At 47.2% G+C, this 17,809-nt stretch overlaps 1 protein-coding gene across 2 annotated transcripts in view; it reads left to right on the top strand.

The window, feature by feature from the left end:
* The window catches only part of SLC37A2 (solute carrier family 37 member 2), a 65,482-nt gene that overhangs the window by 13,256 nt on the left and 34,417 nt on the right, over window positions 1-17,809 (top strand). For both annotated transcript variants that reach the window (XM_018564979.1, XM_018564978.1), the window contains exons 2-8: window positions 1,592-1,673; window positions 3,942-4,032; window positions 12,258-12,336; window positions 13,616-13,751; window positions 14,185-14,261; window positions 15,849-16,015; window positions 17,508-17,548. In XM_018564979.1, coding sequence (XP_018420481.1) covers window positions 1,592-1,673; window positions 3,942-4,032; window positions 12,258-12,336; window positions 13,616-13,751; window positions 14,185-14,261; window positions 15,849-16,015; window positions 17,508-17,548 — 673 coding nt within the window. The remainder of the gene's footprint in view (window positions 1-1,591; window positions 1,674-3,941; window positions 4,033-12,257; window positions 12,337-13,615; window positions 13,752-14,184; window positions 14,262-15,848; window positions 16,016-17,507; window positions 17,549-17,809) is intronic.

The following is a 17,809-nucleotide window of genomic DNA, read 5'->3' as shown; positions in this document are numbered from 1 at the left end:
GGTCTGGGCACCCCCCCCCCCCCCCTCTCCCTTCCTTGGTTCCTCAGTCACCCCTTATGTATAAGCCCCCCTGTTCCCATTATAAGCCCAGGGTGTGGATCCAGCAGCACTGAAGGGGTTAACTCTGTCCCTGGTTTTCTGACATCTGTTATTTTTGGTATTTTCTGTTGTATTTTGGGGTTTTTCCTGGGACTTGAAATGTTTGACATAGTTGTATAGAGGAAGTTGTGTGTGTGTGTGTGTGTGTACTGTGCTGTGTCAATAAAGGCAGTTCTTGGTTTTTCCCCTAATGGACTGGTTCTGCCTGCTTATTGGGGGACGGTTTGGGCTTAAATTATGATATTTTTCCGGTTCCAGAGTGGAGGGAGCTGATTTTGGACGGATGTACCCAGTCGGGGTTCCCACAGTCTGTCACACAAACTGCCCCTGCAATTAATATTCTGAATGATCTCGGCTGCATCCCCAAAAATGATGTGTGAAGCTCGCTGTATTGGCCCATGAAAGCCCCTCAACACGGGGCCCTTAGTAGGTTCCCCTCCCAGAAGGCTCTTCTGGGAGGGGAACCTACAGGGGAACAGCCATGTCCTGGACCTTCATGCTGACTGACTATACCAGAGTTGGGTGATCCAGCCGGGTCTAGGTCCTGTGACTGGACAGGAAAGGAAACTGTATTAGGCCCTTCCATGCAGTGGCGTCACGCGGGGGATGCGGGCCCGCACCCGGGGTTACAATGCATGGGGGGGTCTCAGCTGCCTTGTGATGTGCGGGGTCCCTTGTGCGTCCCTGTGCCTTTAAGGAGGTTGAGGCTCCCTCCTGACAAACCTGCACCCAATTTGATCTTTTGCCCCATGTGCTCCAAGATGGAGACTCTCATAGTTTAGAGTTAGGAGCGCACTATAAGAGGTGCCTTGGCGCGGCTGTGCGGCTTTCACATCCTCTGCAGAAGACGTGTATCCAAACCTCTGTTTTTAACCTTAGTGGTGAGACAAGTTTTTTTGCATGCTGGCTGTTGAGTGCGATGGGAAACTTTTTGCTGTGTGGACAGGAAGGGAACCGCCTATACTAGCTGTATGTGACGAGGAATACATGACGTCATCGTATGCAGCGCCGGATTTCCCACAAGGCCAACCGAGGCCCGGCCTTGGGGCAGCAGGGAGTAGAGGGGCAGCAGGGGTGTGGAATTCCTATCTTCCGACGCCGAGGACATGCAGTTCCAGGCGCCAGGCGGGTAGTTGTTTTCTACATTTAGCCCGGCTTTGGGCACGCAGAGCTAAATGTACAGCGGGGAAGCCGCCGCTCGTTTTGTACAAGTGATCCCAGTGATGTCGCCGAGATCACTTGTATGCCGCCCGCAGGTCTGCCATTCTCCATGGGGTGGGGTTGGCGGGTAGGGGGGCGCATTGAGGAACCTGGCCTTGGGGCAGCAGAGAAAATGAATCCAGCCCTGATCGTATGGAGATCCTTTTGGGGGCCCCTGGGACCCGTGTGCTTTGCTGAGGTTTAGTTAGAGCCTTGAAAACATGTAATGATGAGAAATGTGAACGATCTCCAGGGGAACTCTCTGAACATTTCTTTTTTTTCTTTACTGTAGGTATCGGGGATTCATTGTTGTTTTGACATTCATATTTTACACCGGATATCACATGTCCAGGAAGCCCCTCAGTGTGGTCAAGGTAAGTCGCCATTTTCTGCTCGGCATATACCTATATGCTAAAGGAGAACTATGGGGTCAGTGTTTTCCCCCATAGTTCTCCTAAGGGTAACTGGAGGACACAAACTAGCGTCCTCCCGTCACCCTAAGCTCAGTATATAGGGAGCTACTGCTCGCGGTATACTGAGACGCCGCAGCGAGGATCGATCCCGACAATATGTCTGGATCCGCCCAGCTGCGTGAGTGACAGCTGGCTCTGCCTATCTAGAGACAAAGCCAGCTGTACCCGCCCCCTCCCCCGTGCGTTCCAGACGGACATTAAAAATAGAAATTGTTACTCACTGATCAAAATAGGAAGTAGTTACTGTGCCGATCCCGGGATATGTAACCGCTCAATTATGGACACAGTATATTACAGATGTATACCAGATACATTCATGTCACTCTACAGACTTAAAGGAGAACTATGGGGTCAGTGTTTTTCCCCATAGTTCTCCTTAGGGTAACGGTAGGACACAAACTAGCGTCCTCCCGTCACCCTAGGCTCAGTATATAGGGAGCTACAGCTCGCGGTACAGTGGCGTAACCAGAGTTATGGGCGCCCGAGGCAGAATTTTTTTTTTCGCCCTCCCCTCCCTCCCCATATTATATAAACCTGTGTGCTGGTTACTACTTAAACCAACGCGCGCAGTGTGCAGCTTCTGAGAAGGGACAGTATCGAGAAGCTTCTGCAGGGACAGTATCGAGAAGTGAGCGAGCGCCGGTACGTGTTCACTCCCCGATCTATTGAGCCGACCTGTGATAGTTTCATTGTCACACGTCGGCTCAGATTATGAGGCCGAGTGAAAATCACTCGCCTCATAGTTCTCCTTTTTTAAAGCTGAACTCCGGGCAAAAAAAAATGTTCATTTTCATACATCCCTCAATAGCCACATATACAAAAGGTTTCCCTTTATGGGGTCACATGACATTCCCTTTTTATATTGATCTCCTTTCATTGTAACTAACATGCACAGGGATCCCAACCTGAAAAAAGCAATTTCAGGGAGGTGCCCTTCTCATTTCAGGTAGGTGCCCTCTGCCGTCCCCCCACCCCCATTCGCAGGGGGGGGGAAGAGCAATAGCTTCTGTGCTATCTGCAGGGTTGTTTTTTTTTTTGTAGTATTCTGACAGCTGCTGCCTTCAGAATAAAGAGAAAGGGGGAAAAAAAACAGCATAGGAATGCATAGCTAGATTCCTATTGGCTAATTCACTTTGCAATAGCAAACTAGGTATTGCACCCGCCCACTGCTGCTGTCAATCACTAGAAGAGAACCTGATGGATAACTTCAGGTCCCCTTATGCTGATTGACAGCAGCAGTGGGCGGGTTTTTTTTTTTGTTTTTTTTTGAAGCCCGTGGACGTGCATCAATACAAACTTCCCCCTGTGAACAAAAAAAGTGAACCGTGAAATCACAGCACACAAAAAACGTGCACAAGGGTGCAAGGTCCTTCCAAAGAAGGGACCTACTTTCCCGACCCCCCGGGGCGCAAGGCTCCTGACAGGGGTTGAGACTGTCGGACCACCAACCCGAAGGCCGGTGGACCGTTTCCGTCGGGGACCTGCCGAAACAGGTCCCTCACAGTACTAAGCAGGGGGGTTTTTTTTTTTTTTTGACTGACGGCGGCCCCGATGTCAGAAAAAAAAACAGAGGAGGGAAAGGGTTACCCTGCTAGATCTAGCAGAGTAAACCTCTCCGGGAGAAAGTGTTTCTCTTCCTGGCGGCCGGGAGCCGCTATCTAATAGTGGGAGCGTCCTGGGGAGTTGGGATGTCTGCATGCATATCGTGTGTTTGTCATCTGCTCCCCTCCATGATGATGGGAAGAATGGTACTACATCCAATTACAGAAGAGCCGTCTACGCCCACCATCATACCTCCATTGAGAGTCAAATAACTGCTGTGTCACTATACTTCTCAGAGCCCCGCCTCATTTCCTGGCTGGAGGATATCCAGCATCATGTAGCGCTTTCCTCCCCAGCCTGACTGTCCCTGGCTCCGCCCCTTTCATTCATTGGCTCTCCGTTCTTTCAATCATAGAGGCTCGGCTTATAAAATAACACGTGGCATATAAAGTATGGTAGCACAGAGCACAATGATATGCGCTCACCCAGATCAACCAATCAAAACGTATCTCTTATCTGAGCCAATCACAGAACTAACTTCGTTGTTCCCCGTATGTCGGTTATCCCGGCTCTCTCCATGGCTGGTGTGGATGATGATAACACATAATCCGGTCTTGTTTTTTGCAGAGTCAGCTGCATCGAAATTGCTCCGAATTTCCCAAGCCTCTGGGGAATTTCTCCGAAAATGACACCACGTGGTGTGACTGGGCCCCGTTCGGTAAGTGGGAATACACTAAACTGATACTGAAGGACTTCTGTGCTTCTAAAACTTTTCAGACGGTTTTTCACTTCTCTGTCTCTGGGGAAGAATGTTCCTTACATGGGGGGTCAGTGGGAAGAATGTTCCTTACATTGGAGGTCAGAGGGAAGAATGTTCCTTACATTGGAGGTCAGAGGGAAGAATGTTCCTTACATTGGAGGTCAGAGGGAAGAATGTTCCTTACATTGGAGGTCAGAGGGAAGAATGTTCCTTACATTGGAGGTCAGAGGGAAGAATGTTCCTTACATTGGAGGTCAGAGGGAAGAATGTTCCTTACATTGGAGGTCAGAGGGAAGAATGTTCCTTACATTGGAGGTCAGAGGGAAGAATGTTCCTTACATTGGAGGTCAGAGGGAAGAATGTTCCTTACATTGGAGGTCAGAGGGAAGAATGTTCCTTACATTGGAGGTCAGAGGGAAGAATGTTCCTTACATTGGAGGTCAGAGGGAAGAATGTTCCTTACATTGGAGGTCAGAGGGAAGAATGTTCCTTACATTGGAGGTCAGAGGGAAGAATGTTCCTTACATTGGAGGTCAGAGGGAAGAATGTTCCTTACATTGGAGGTCAGAGGGAAGAATGTTCCTTACATTGGAGGTCAGAGGGAAGAATGTTCCTTACATTGGAGGTCAGAGGGAAGAATGTTCCTTACATTGGAGGTCAGAGGGAAGAATGTTCCTTACATTGGAGGTCAGAGGGAAGAATGTTCCTTACATTGGAGGTCAGAGGGAAGAATGTTCCTTACATTGGAGGTCAGAGGGAAGAATGTTCCTTACATTGGAGGTCAGAGGGAAGAATGTTCCTTACATTGGAGGTCAGAGGGAAGAATGTTCCTTACATTGGAGGTCAGAGGGAAGAATGTTCCTTACATTGGAGGTCAGAGGGAAGAATGTTCCTTACATTGGAGGTCAGAGGGAAGAATGTTCCTTACATTGGAGGTCAGAGGGAAGAATGTTCCTTACATTGGAGGTCAGAGGGAAGAATGTTCCTTACATTGGAGGTCAGAGGGAAGAATGTTCCTTACATTGGAGGTCAGAGGGAAGAATGTTCCTTACATTGGAGGTCAGAGGGAAGAATGTTCCTTACATTGGAGGTCAGAGGGAAGAATGTTCCTTACATTGGAGGTCAGAGGGAAGAATGTTCCTTACATTGGAGGTCAGAGGGAAGAATGTTCCTTACATTGGAGGTCAGAGGGAAGAATGTTCCTTACATTGGAGGTCAGAGGGAAGAATGTTCCTTACATTGGAGGTCAGAGGGAAGAATGTTCCTTACATTGGAGGTCAGAGGGAAGAATGTTCCTTACATTGGAGGTCAGAGGGAAGAATGTTCCTTACATTGGAGGTCAGAGGGAAGAATGTTCCTTACATTGGAGGTCAGAGGGAAGAATGTTCCTTACATTGGAGGTCAGAGGGAAGAATGTTCCTTACATTGGAGGTCAGAGGGAAGAATGTTCCTTACATTGGAGGTCAGAGGGAAGAATGTTCCTTACATTGGAGGTCAGAGGGAAGAATGTTCCTTACATTGGAGGTCAGAGGGAAGAATGTTCCTTACATTGGAGGTCAGAGGGAAGAATGTTCCTTACATTGGAGGTCAGAGGGAAGAATGTTCCTTACATTGGAGGTCAGAGGGAAGAATGTTCCTTACATTGGAGGTCAGAGGGAAGAATGTTCCTTACATTGGAGGTCAGAGGGAAGAATGTTCCTTACATTGGAGGTCAGAGGGAAGAATGTTCCTTACATTGGAGGTCAGAGGGAAGAATGTTCCTTACATTGGAGGTCAGAGGGAAGAATGTTCCTTACATTGGAGGTCAGAGGGAAGAATGTTCCTTACATTGGAGGTCAGAGGGAAGAATGTTCCTTACATTGGAGGTCAGAGGGAAGAATGTTCCTTACATTGGAGGTCAGAGGGAAGAATGTTCCTTACATTGGAGGTCAGAGGGAAGAATGTTCCTTACATTGGAGGTCAGAGGGAAGAATGTTCCTTACATTGGAGGTCAGAGGGAAGAATGTTCCTTACATTGGAGGTCAGAGGGAAGAATGTTCCTTACATTGGAGGTCAGAGGGAAGAATGTTCCTTACATTGGAGGTCAGAGGGAAGAATGTTCCTTACATTGGAGGTCAGAGGGAAGAATGTTCCTTACATTGGAGGTCAGAGGGAAGAATGTTCCTTACATTGGAGGTCAGAGGGAAGAATGTTCCTTACATTGGAGGTCAGAGGGAAGAATGTTCCTTACATTGGAGGTCAGAGGGAAGAATGTTCCTTACATTGGAGGTCAGAGGGAAGAATGTTCCTTACATTGGAGGTCAGAGGGAAGAATGTTCCTTACATTGGAGGTCAGAGGGAAGAATGTTCCTTACATTGGAGGTCAGAGGGAAGAATGTTCCTTACATTGGAGGTCAGAGGGAAGAATGTTCCTTACATTGGAGGTCAGAGGGAAGAATGTTCCTTACATTGGAGGTCAGAGGGAAGAATGTTCCTTACATTGGAGGTCAGAGGGAAGAATGTTCCTTACATTGGAGGTCAGAGGGAAGAATGTTCCTTACATTGGAGGTCAGAGGGAAGAATGTTCCTTACATTGGAGGTCAGAGGGAAGAATGTTCCTTACATTGGAGGTCAGAGGGAAGAATGTTCCTTACATTGGAGGTCAGAGGGAAGAATGTTCCTTACATTGGAGGTCAGAGGGAAGAATGTTCCTTACATTGGAGGTCAGAGGGAAGAATGTTCCTTACATTGGAGGTCAGAGGGAAGAATGTTCCTTACATTGGAGGTCAGAGGGAAGAATGTTCCTTACATTGGAGGTCAGAGGGAAGAATGTTCCTTACATTGGAGGTCAGAGGGAAGAATGTTCCTTACATTGGAGGTCAGAGGGAAGAATGTTCCTTACATTGGAGGTCAGAGGGAAGAATGTTCCTTACATTGGAGGTCAGAGGGAAGAATGTTCCTTACATTGGAGGTCAGAGGGAAGAATGTTCCTTACATTGGAGGTCAGAGGGAAGAATGTTCCTTACATTGGAGGTCAGAGGGAAGAATGTTCCTTACATTGGAGGTCAGAGGGAAGAATGTTCCTTACATTGGAGGTCAGAGGGAAGAATGTTCCTTACATTGGAGGTCAGAGGGAAGAATGTTCCTTACATTGGAGGTCAGAGGGAAGAATGTTCCTTACATTGGAGGTCAGAGGGAAGAATGTTCCTTACATTGGAGGTCAGAGGGAAGAATGTTCCTTACATTGGAGGTCAGAGGGAAGAATGTTCCTTACATTGGAGGTCAGAGGGAAGAATGTTCCTTACATTGGAGGTCAGAGGGAAGAATGTTCCTTACATTGGAGGTCAGAGGGAAGAATGTTCCTTACATTGGAGGTCAGAGGGAAGAATGTTCCTTACATTGGAGGTCAGAGGGAAGAATGTTCCTTACATTGGAGGTCAGAGGGAAGAATGTTCCTTACATTGGAGGTCAGAGGGAAGAATGTTCCTTACATTGGAGGTCAGAGGGAAGAATGTTCCTTACATTGGAGGTCAGAGGGAAGAATGTTCCTTACATTGGAGGTCAGAGGGAAGAATGTTCCTTACATTGGAGGTCAGAGGGAAGAATGTTCCTTACATTGGAGGTCAGAGGGAAGAATGTTCCTTACATTGGAGGTCAGAGGGAAGAATGTTCCTTACATTGGAGGTCAGAGGGAAGAATGTTCCTTACATTGGAGGTCAGAGGGAAGAATGTTCCTTACATTGGAGGTCAGAGGGAAGAATGTTCCTTACATTGGAGGTCAGAGGGAAGAATGTTCCTTACATTGGAGGTCAGAGGGAAGAATGTTCCTTACATTGGAGGTCAGAGGGAAGAATGTTCCTTACATTGGAGGTCAGAGGGAAGAATGTTCCTTACATTGGAGGTCAGAGGGAAGAATGTTCCTTACATTGGAGGTCAGAGGGAAGAATGTTCCTTACATTGGAGGTCAGAGGGAAGAATGTTCCTTACATTGGAGGTCAGAGGGAAGAATGTTCCTTACATTGGAGGTCAGAGGGAAGAATGTTCCTTACATTGGAGGTCAGAGGGAAGAATGTTCCTTACATTGGAGGTCAGAGGGAAGAATGTTCCTTACATTGGAGGTCAGAGGGAAGAATGTTCCTTACATTGGAGGTCAGAGGGAAGAATGTTCCTTACATTGGAGGTCAGAGGGAAGAATGTTCCTTACATTGGAGGTCAGAGGGAAGAATGTTCCTTACATTGGAGGTCAGAGGGAAGAATGTTCCTTACATTGGAGGTCAGAGGGAAGAATGTTCCTTACATTGGAGGTCAGAGGGAAGAATGTTCCTTACATTGGAGGTCAGAGGGAAGAATGTTCCTTACATTGGAGGTCAGAGGGAAGAATGTTCCTTACATTGGAGGTCAGAGGGAAGAATGTTCCTTACATTGGAGGTCAGAGGGAAGAATGTTCCTTACATTGGAGGTCAGAGGGAAGAATGTTCCTTACATTGGAGGTCAGAGGGAAGAATGTTCCTTACATTGGAGGTCAGAGGGAAGAATGTTCCTTACATTGGAGGTCAGAGGGAAGAATGTTCCTTACATTGGAGGTCAGAGGGAAGAATGTTCCTTACATTGGAGGTCAGAGGGAAGAATGTTCCTTACATTGGAGGTCAGAGGGAAGAATGTTCCTTACATTGGAGGTCAGAGGGAAGAATGTTCCTTACATTGGAGGTCAGAGGGAAGAATGTTCCTTACATTGGGGGTCAGTGGGAAGAATTCTCCTTACATTGGCGATCAGTTATGATTTGAAAATGAGAGAGAGATGCTGATTGGTTGCTGTGCACAGCTGCTCCGGTTTCCATATATCCCCCTCTGTATGTGTTGCAGTGGAGGTGAGCAATGCTCATTTAGACCCCTTCAGAGAGTCTGACTGATATCTGAACGTGTAGGAAGGACGGGACGCGGACACTGGGCCTCTAATGCCCTCCGGCTTCCATATTAATGTGAAGGATTGGATTGTAATGCCACGAATGTATTTACCTGCTGGCACAAATGGGGCATTAGTGATAATTCATCATCCTTTGTGTTGCCTTTTTATTGGCCCTCGTCATTAAATCCCAACTCTGAATCATTTTAATTTACGCACAATTGGCAGATAAGGTTGTAAAGGTTGTAAACTGCGTTAATCACTCTTTCTGCCCATTGCGGCGGTCACGTGATGCTTGAGTAACCACAGACGGGTTTTTTCGGTCACCCAGCTCAAGCAGGAGCTGAAATAATGATGCACGTTAGATTGCCCAAACCACCTGCTGACAGACGTTGTGTTTAAATGACCTGCCGGGTTTAACTACTGTGTACTTTGTATCCCGTCCAGTATATATATTACTTCACTTAAGTCCCGACGCGGCGCGGTGTTTACTGACCCCGAAATGTGTTGGCTCTGTGACGGTCTTTTAATCTATTTCTGGACATTTAGCTGCCGACGTGGCGCTTCAACCTTAGACTTACTGTCGTCGTATAGCTGTATATGCTGCTTTATTTGATAGGTTCCTGCAATGGCTTACATTGGGATGTGCAGATGTATTTATTGGTTCTGAGGTGGGACTTGACTTGAGAAAGTTTGTGCATATTTCCCCAAAATGTCATCTCCGTTTTCCATGTCCATCCACACGGAGTGTCCACTCATTAATTTGGGGTTTCTTTTTTTTTTTGCTTGATGGTTTTGCTCCCTATATCCTTTGTGGCTATTGAGGAATGTATTTTGTTTTTTTGCCTGGAGTTCAGCTTTAAGTATTTAAAGGAGAAGCGAGTAAAAATCTCATAGTTCTAGCTGACCTGTGGCAATGAAACTGTCACAGGTCAGCTCAATAGATCGGGAAGTGAGCGAACACATACCAGCGGTGACTGTCACTCACGACCCCCTGCAGGGATCCCCCCCCCCCCTGTCCGATCCTCCAGCGCTGACGGGAGGAACGGACGGGGGAGGGGGCAGGTACAGCTGGCTCTGCCTCTAGATAGGCAGAGCCAGCTGTCACTCACGCAGCTGGGTGGATCTCGTCGGGATCCGTCCCGGCTGCGGCGTCTCAGTATACCGCGAGCTGTATCTCCCTATATACTGAGCCTAGGGTGACGGGAGGACGCTAGTTTGTGTCCTCCCGTGACCCTTAGGAGAACTCTGGGGAAAAACACTGACCCCATAGTTCTCCTTTTAAGTCTGTAGAGTGACATGAATGTATCTGGTATACATCTGTAATATACTGTGTCCATAATTGAGCGGTTACATATCCCGGGATCGGCACAGTAACTACTTCCTATTTTGATCAGTGAGTAACAATTTCTATTTTTAATGTCCGGCTGGAACTTCTGTTTTTAAATTCTTTTTATGTTTGGAAAATCTTCAGACGAGACCCACAGCTGACATGTGACAGAATCTTGGTGGAAAATCATTTTGTCTGTGACGTCTCACGTGTGGAATGTTGTCAAAATTTCCTTCCCCGGAGTAATATTTTGTTTTTCTGGTTCATATAGAGACGATATAACCATACAGGTCAAGGCAAGGAGGGGCTAAAGGGATCACAAAGCCCTCCAACTGAATCAGTGTTTCGCTCAGTAAAGTTTACTTAGAACAGCGTGTCTCATTCCATCACATATCCCCAAAAATAAGAGTATTCTTCATTTCATGCCAGTGGGTGGAGCCATGCAAATCATTGCTTTCTGCCCTTACAGCCAGATGTACAATCACCGGTGTATAGTGCAAAAATAGCCAAATATTATAGAGCCATTTATTCCTAACCACACACAACTGTTTCAGGCTTGTTGACCATAATCAGTGCAGTGTATGGAAACCATGGCTTCTATGGAGTAGGGCTTAGGACCCAATTTTTTTTTTTTTCCCCTTGAAGCCCGTGGAGCGTGCTTGAAACACCCAAAAAGTGAACCAAAAAAGTGCATGTGAACACACACAAAAAAGTGCACAGCAAGGGTGCTGTCTAAAGGGTCCGTCTTCCGGGGCGCAAGGCTCCTGACAGGGTCAAGGCACTAATGTCCACCTGGCCTGAAACCAGACGGACCCGTTCCTCATGGTCAGCCGAAGCCGACCAACGAGTACCCGTTTGCGAGCTCTCCCGAAGGGAGACACCCGATGACTTGGGAGGAAGGAACCTGAGGGCCACACAGCCTCCCCCTAGACTTCAGGGTAGTCCCGAAGACCCGCACCCTCTGCCCTGTGGAGTGAAAAACACAAAAGTGAACGGTGAACAAACTGTGAGAAAAATAATTTAGAGTGCCAATGTGAATGCAATGGGTAGGCCTTGTGGCCCGGTAATTAAAAATTACCCCTGGTCTTAGCCAAAAGGCCTAGCCCAAGAGGTGATGTGCAGCAAAAAGCATAGGTGTCGTGCCAAAGTGCCGTTCACACTGTTTCAGGCTTGTTGACAATAATCAGTGTAGTGTATGGAAACCATGGCTTCTATGGAGTAGGGCTTGGGATCCAATGAGACAGTATAACCATAGAGGTCATGGTGAGAAGGGGATAAAGGAGCCATGGCTTCTTCTAAGGAGGACTTGGGACTCAACAAGAAAGTACAGCCAGGTTTTGGTGAGAACGGGCTAAAGGAATCATGGCCTCTATGGAGGAGGACTTGGGATCCAACAAGATAGTATAACCATATGGGTTACGATGAGAAGGGGATAGAGGAATCATGGCTTCTATGGGGTAGGGCTTGGGATCCAACAAGACAGTATAACCATATGGGTTACGATGAGAAGGGGATAAAGGAGCCATGGCTTCTATGGGGTAGGGCTTGGGACCCAACAAGGCAGTATACCCATACAGGTTATGGTGAGAAGGGACTAGTGGAATCCAAACAACTTCCAATTAGTAAGTAGCACAGTAAAGCCTTCTTAGAACAGAAGGATTCCGCATGTCTCATTCTATCACATATCCCAAAAATAAGAGAATTATTCCTAATTTCAGGAAAGGGGTGTAAGCAGTTTGGAATAAATGGCTCTATAATATTCTATATTTGCACTATACACTGGCCATTCTGGATGTGCACCTGGCTGATGGGGCATAATGCAGTTATATGCATAGCCCTGCCCCCTGTCCTGAAATGAGGAATATTCCTCTTAATTTTTGGATATGCGATGGAATATTATAGCAAACTGGGTTTGGTTGCTGCTCTATAACTACAGAGTGTGAAGTAAATTAATTTGTCTTTTATTTCTAGATGGTGGCAATTATAAAGAACTTCTGGGATCTCTGGACACGGCGTTCCTGGTGGCGTACGCCATCGGCATGTTCCTGAGGTCAGTATATGACGATAACACCGATAAGTATTTGAAAAATGCCACCCATAAGATTCAGATATGGTTTAATAAACCAAAAAAGGGCCACCAACAGCTCGTATTCAGGCCGAGTTGGCAGAAATCAGCCTAAATTTTAAACAGTGGATGTCCAGTTTCGAGTGACTTTTACCTAAACACAATCATTACTTCATGTTCAGCCTTCCGAATAAACACCGTTGGCTCCAAAACCTGTCAAGGCAATCACTGCCACCCCCTGTATTTGTGTCTGATTTCAGTCGGTGCTCTCGATCACGGCATATCTCTCTCCATGGACTCTTTGTATTTGATATTGCATATGATGTGGCCAAGGCGAGGCTAGGGGTCCCTTGGGGTAAATGATGGTGAACATGGTCCTGGGGTCCCTGGCATTGGCAGCTATTTCTCTTCATGGGAAGTCATTCCTGTTCCCTGGCTGTGTGCACAGAAGATCAATGGGAAAGAACAGAAACCTGAAATCTGATATTTGTTGGCATTTCCAGTAGAGGTTGAACTATAACATTTATCTCCCAGAACAAAGAAACGATTAACGCTGATGTGGCGTGCTGGTATTATCCCGATGAAAGGCGGTAATTGTACTTTCCTGTAAACTACCTCCCAGTAGGATCGGGTTTATATGGCTGAAATGTCACCTGAGGTTCCTTAAAGGAGAACTATGGGGTCAGTGTTTTTCCACATAGTTCTCCTTAGGGTAACGGGAGGACACAAACTAGCGTCCTCCCATTACCCTAAGCTCAGTATACAGCTTGCGGTATATACTGAGACGCCGCAGCCGGAGTGGATCCCGACTTAGACGACGGGATCCGCCCAGCTGCGTGAGTGACAGCTGGCTCTGCCTATCTAGAGGCAGAGCCAGCTGTACCCGCCCCCTCCCCCGTCCGTTCCGCCAGTCAGCGCTGGCAGATCGGAGCAGGGAGGGGGGAATCCAGCCCCTCCCCTGTCACGGCAGAGAGCCGTGACAGGATCGAGAAGTGAGCGAACGCCGGTATGTGTTCGCTCACCTCCCGATCTACTGAGCCGACCTGTGACAGTCTCATTGTCACAGGTCGGCTAGAATTATGAGGTGAGCGAAAAGCATTCATCTCATAGTTCTCCTTTTAAATAAGAACTCTGAGACTAGAACAAGCTTGCTACCTACCCCCACCCTTGCAGAGAGGGGGTAGGCATGCTGACATGGAACGGTCATGGAGGACTTGTCTTTGAAAGAATAAATTAATCTTTTTATTGCTTTATTTGCTTGCAGCGGTATGTTTGGCGAGCGCCTTCCATTGCGCTATTATTTGTCCGGCGGTATGGTCATCTGCGGGGTGTTCACAACTTTCCTGGGGCTGGGCTATTACTGGAAAATTCACGCCCTCTGGTACTATATCCTCTTCCAGGTAAGATCATCATATCCATATATATATATATATATAGGCAGATAATAGAACACCATTATATTGGTACATTTAGGTTCTGGGGGTTTAGAAACATTTTAACTTGAATCGGAAAACTTCACCTAAAACCCATTGCTGAATATCATAACTCTACCATTAACCCCTAAAATATTAGAATTACCTGATCCGTGCCCAAAGTATCCACCCCAAATCCTCACAATTCTGTGACGGCATCACCCCGGTTCAGCCGATTTTGTCCTCTGGGTGGTAGGAAAATTACAGGACTTTCCATGAAAGACAAAATGTTTGTCATCACCCTTTACATGGCAAATCATTTAAAAGTTGGTTAAACCTTCTCTTGCCTAATTTTGTCTATTTGTGATGCTTCTTTATGGCGGGTCATCTCACTAATTCTGGTATTTTTATGTGTTTGCAGATATTGAATGGAGTGGCTCAGACTACAGGATGGCCGTCTGTGGTGGCCTTGATGGGGAACTGGTTTGGTAAAGGAAAGTAAGTTTATTAATACAGCTGTGTCTATTTCATGGGTGCGTGTGCTTCAGAGACTGAAAATGCTCTCCTATTATATAGAGGGACCCCCAAATCTCAGTGCAATATTGTTCTGTGTCAGTGTGCCATTGACCCCCAAGTGTTAGTTTGCTATTGGGACCCTCAACTGGCACTGTCATTTGGACCCCAGAGTGTCATTGTGTCACTGGAGCGCCCAAATGTTAGTATGCCATTGGGACCCTCATGTGTCAGTGTGTCTTTGTTTTGGAACCCCTAAGTGTTAGGGTTCATTCACACTATTTGGGAATGTGCGTTCTGGGATGCCTGCGGCAGAAATCCCAAATATGCCATTTGGAAGTGGGCGCTGTCACCCATTCAAGTTAATAATTGGGTGACAGTGGCTGCTTCCAAATGGCATATTTAGGATTTCTGCCACAGGAATTTGTAGGTTTCTGCCACAGGAATCCCAAAACACACATTCACACCTGTGAATGTAGCCTTTGTGTGTGTGGTTTTCAAATGGCACACTAATGTTCGGAGACATAGTGACACACTGATTGTTAGTGTGCTATTCTGGAACTTCCAATTGCCATTGGGACCCGAGTGTGTGGGTGTCACGATCCTGGATCAGGCTCAGAGTCCAGCAGCTGAAGCAGCAGGCAATTCGTTGTATAACAGGCCGGGTTCGGTACACAGGCAGAGGGTAGTAGTGGAGGAGCAGCCAGAAGCGTAGTCAGTGAACAAGCCGAGGCCAGGTGCCAACGGTATCCGGTATGTAGCAGGAGACGGAGAGAGTAGTGGGTGAATCAGCAGCCAAAGGTCGGTACACGGGTACCAGTATGAGTAGATTGTAGCACAGAGGGAGCAGGAAGCAAGATCAAGGCAGGAGCATAATAATCTGGCAAACAGGAAGTGCAGAGGCGTGGCTTAAATAGGAAGTTCAAGGGAGGAGCAAGGAGGTCAGAGTTCAGCATCTGATTAGGTATAACTGAGGATACACAGGAGATCAGGCAAGGAGCTATCCAAGGTTCTTGGGTGGCTCAGCAGCTAGAACCACTGCCAGCTACAGCAGAGGCTCTGGGTTCAGACCCGGTTCCTGACAGTGGGGTCTCAATGGCACTCTAACATTAGGGGACCCAATGACACACTAGGTGTTAGTGTGCTATTGTTCTGGAACCCCCGAGTGTCAGTGTGCCATTGGGACCCCCGAGTGTGTGGGGTCTCAATGGCTCACTAACATTAGGGGACCCAATGACACACTGAGTGTTAGTGTGCTATTCTGGAACTCCCCAAGTGTCAATGTGTCATTGAGACCCCCAATTGTGAGTACGTCAGTATTCTGGGATCCCCCTACTCCTTTTGTGTTCGGCTGTCATTTGTTTTGGGAACACAAAGAGAGAAAAAAATGGGGGAACCCCCCCTCAGAACAAACTACATGAGATCCCTGTCTGATTTCCCATTCCATATTTGACTTCCCCATGCTATAAATAATGCTGCTGAGTTTTCCCTGTTTGTCCGTGTAGGAATATCATTGTAGACTCCTCTATTAGAACATTCTTATTGGCACGTTTCCTTCTCCTCCACTCACAGACGAGGGTTCATCATGGGGATCTGGAACTCTCACACGGCTGTCGGAAACATATTGGGCTCTCTTATTGCCGGGGCTTTTGTCTCCTCTGCCTGGGGCTTGTCCTTCATCGTACCAGGAGTTATAATCGCTGTACTGGGAATCATCTGCTTCCTCTTCCTCGTTGAGTGTAAGTCCTGAACATCCTGTATGTGGCGAGTACCAACATGTACCATGGTGGCTGACTGCACTACAAATGTATACAGGCAGGAGCTGTTAGCTGGAACTTCCCAAACCAGAATAAGGTTAATGGAAGTAAATGGCCATTTCTTAGTATTGCTGTCACCCAAAACATAACTACTCCAGTCCCTGCAGACAGTCATCATCTAAATCCCTGTCTACATTGGCAATGAAGCCTTGAAAAGTACTGTATATTGGAGACATAGTGTATCTGTTTGGGGCTTCTGTTTTTAACTCTGATTAGGTTGTAGTGCATTTCTATCCCTATTGTATAGGGAACACGACCTCCTGAACCTTTTAAATATATATAGTCCAGGGATAGGCAACTTAAAGCATGCGAACCAGGCCGAGCGCACAGTGTAATTCTTAGTGACACCCGGGAGATCATCATGTGGCATATGTGCAGGCTTTGACTTGTCTGCTGAACCAGAGGATCCTCAGGTGTGCCCCTGCTCCCTACAAATACAACACTGCTGCCACAGGCTGTAATTGACAGCTCACGTTGTCAATTATAAGGCCTGGACTGCCTGCAGTTCACCAACCTCTATTATATCACAGAGAGGCCCATCAGGTGCCATCCCTCCTCTTAATACTAGCGTACGCCTACCTTCATCCTCCTCCTAGTGCAACTGAGAGATACCTGGCTGCAGGTATGATTGTAAAACCCCCTGTGTGCAGGAATTGGGGCTGATCTGAGGTGTGAAGGTCCAGGAATTGGGGCTGATCTGCGGTGTGAAGGTGCAGGAATTGGGGCTGATCTGCGGTGTGAAGGTCCAGGAATTGGGGCTGATCTGAGGTGTGAAGGTCCGGGAATTGGGGTGATCTGAGGTGTGAAGGTGCAGGAATTGGGGTGATCTGAAGTGTGAAGGTCCAGGAATTGGGGCTGATCTGAGGTGTGAAGGTGCAGGAATTGGGGCTAATCTGCGGTGTGAAGGTCCAGGAATTGGGGCTGATCTGAGGTGTGAAGGTGCAGGAATTGGAGTGATCTGAAGTGTGAAGGTCCGGGAATTGGGGCTGATGTGAGGTGTGAAGGTCCAGGAATTGGGGCTGATGTGAGGTGTGAAGGTCCAGGAATTGGGGCTGATCTGAGGTGTGAAGGTCCAGGAATTGGGGTGATCTGAAGTGTGACGGTGTCTGATTTAGAACTCCACAATTATAGCACTTTGGTCATTTCAAGTTACAACATTTAATCCCAGAGTGAGGACCACAAAAGATTTGCTGACCAGAAGTATTCGGCTGTAAAATGATCTAAAGAAGTGGAGCCTTTATCAGCTGGGAACAGCTGGGGCCTCTGTTTATCTTTCTTTTAAACAGCAAAGAGCTGCGCAGCACAATTGAGAGAGCCGAGAAAGGGGCCCAGAAAGCATCAGTTTGACATGCCTGGTGTAGACTGTCTCTGGAATTCTCTCATCCAAAGAATCTTCTTTCTGCTTTATCTACAGATCCTGAAGATGTAGGCTGCACCCCTCCGGATCAGAAAAGCGTAAGTCGTTTTATTATGCATTACAGCAGCCATTCTCAACAAGGGTTCCATGGGACCCTGGGGTTCCATCAGAGGTTGCTCAGGGTTCCTTGAGCTGATTGACTTCCCATATAACGCTGTCTGTATGGTTCAAGAGCCAATGCCCCGTGGCAGAGCCAGCGAGATGGGACACCAATGATCTTTTTAGCTGTCTATAAAAGTTGCATTCTGACCAACTGTAAGGGGGGGGGGGGGGGGGCTCTTTCCTTTTGGCTTGAAATA

Source organism: Nanorana parkeri, unplaced genomic scaffold (assembly GCF_000935625.1).
Source record: "Nanorana parkeri isolate BGI_ZX_2015 unplaced genomic scaffold, ASM93562v1 scaffold802, whole genome shotgun sequence".
NCBI lineage: Eukaryota > Metazoa > Chordata > Amphibia > Anura > Dicroglossidae > Nanorana > Nanorana parkeri.
This window is presented reverse-complemented; position numbering and strand designations above follow the sequence as displayed.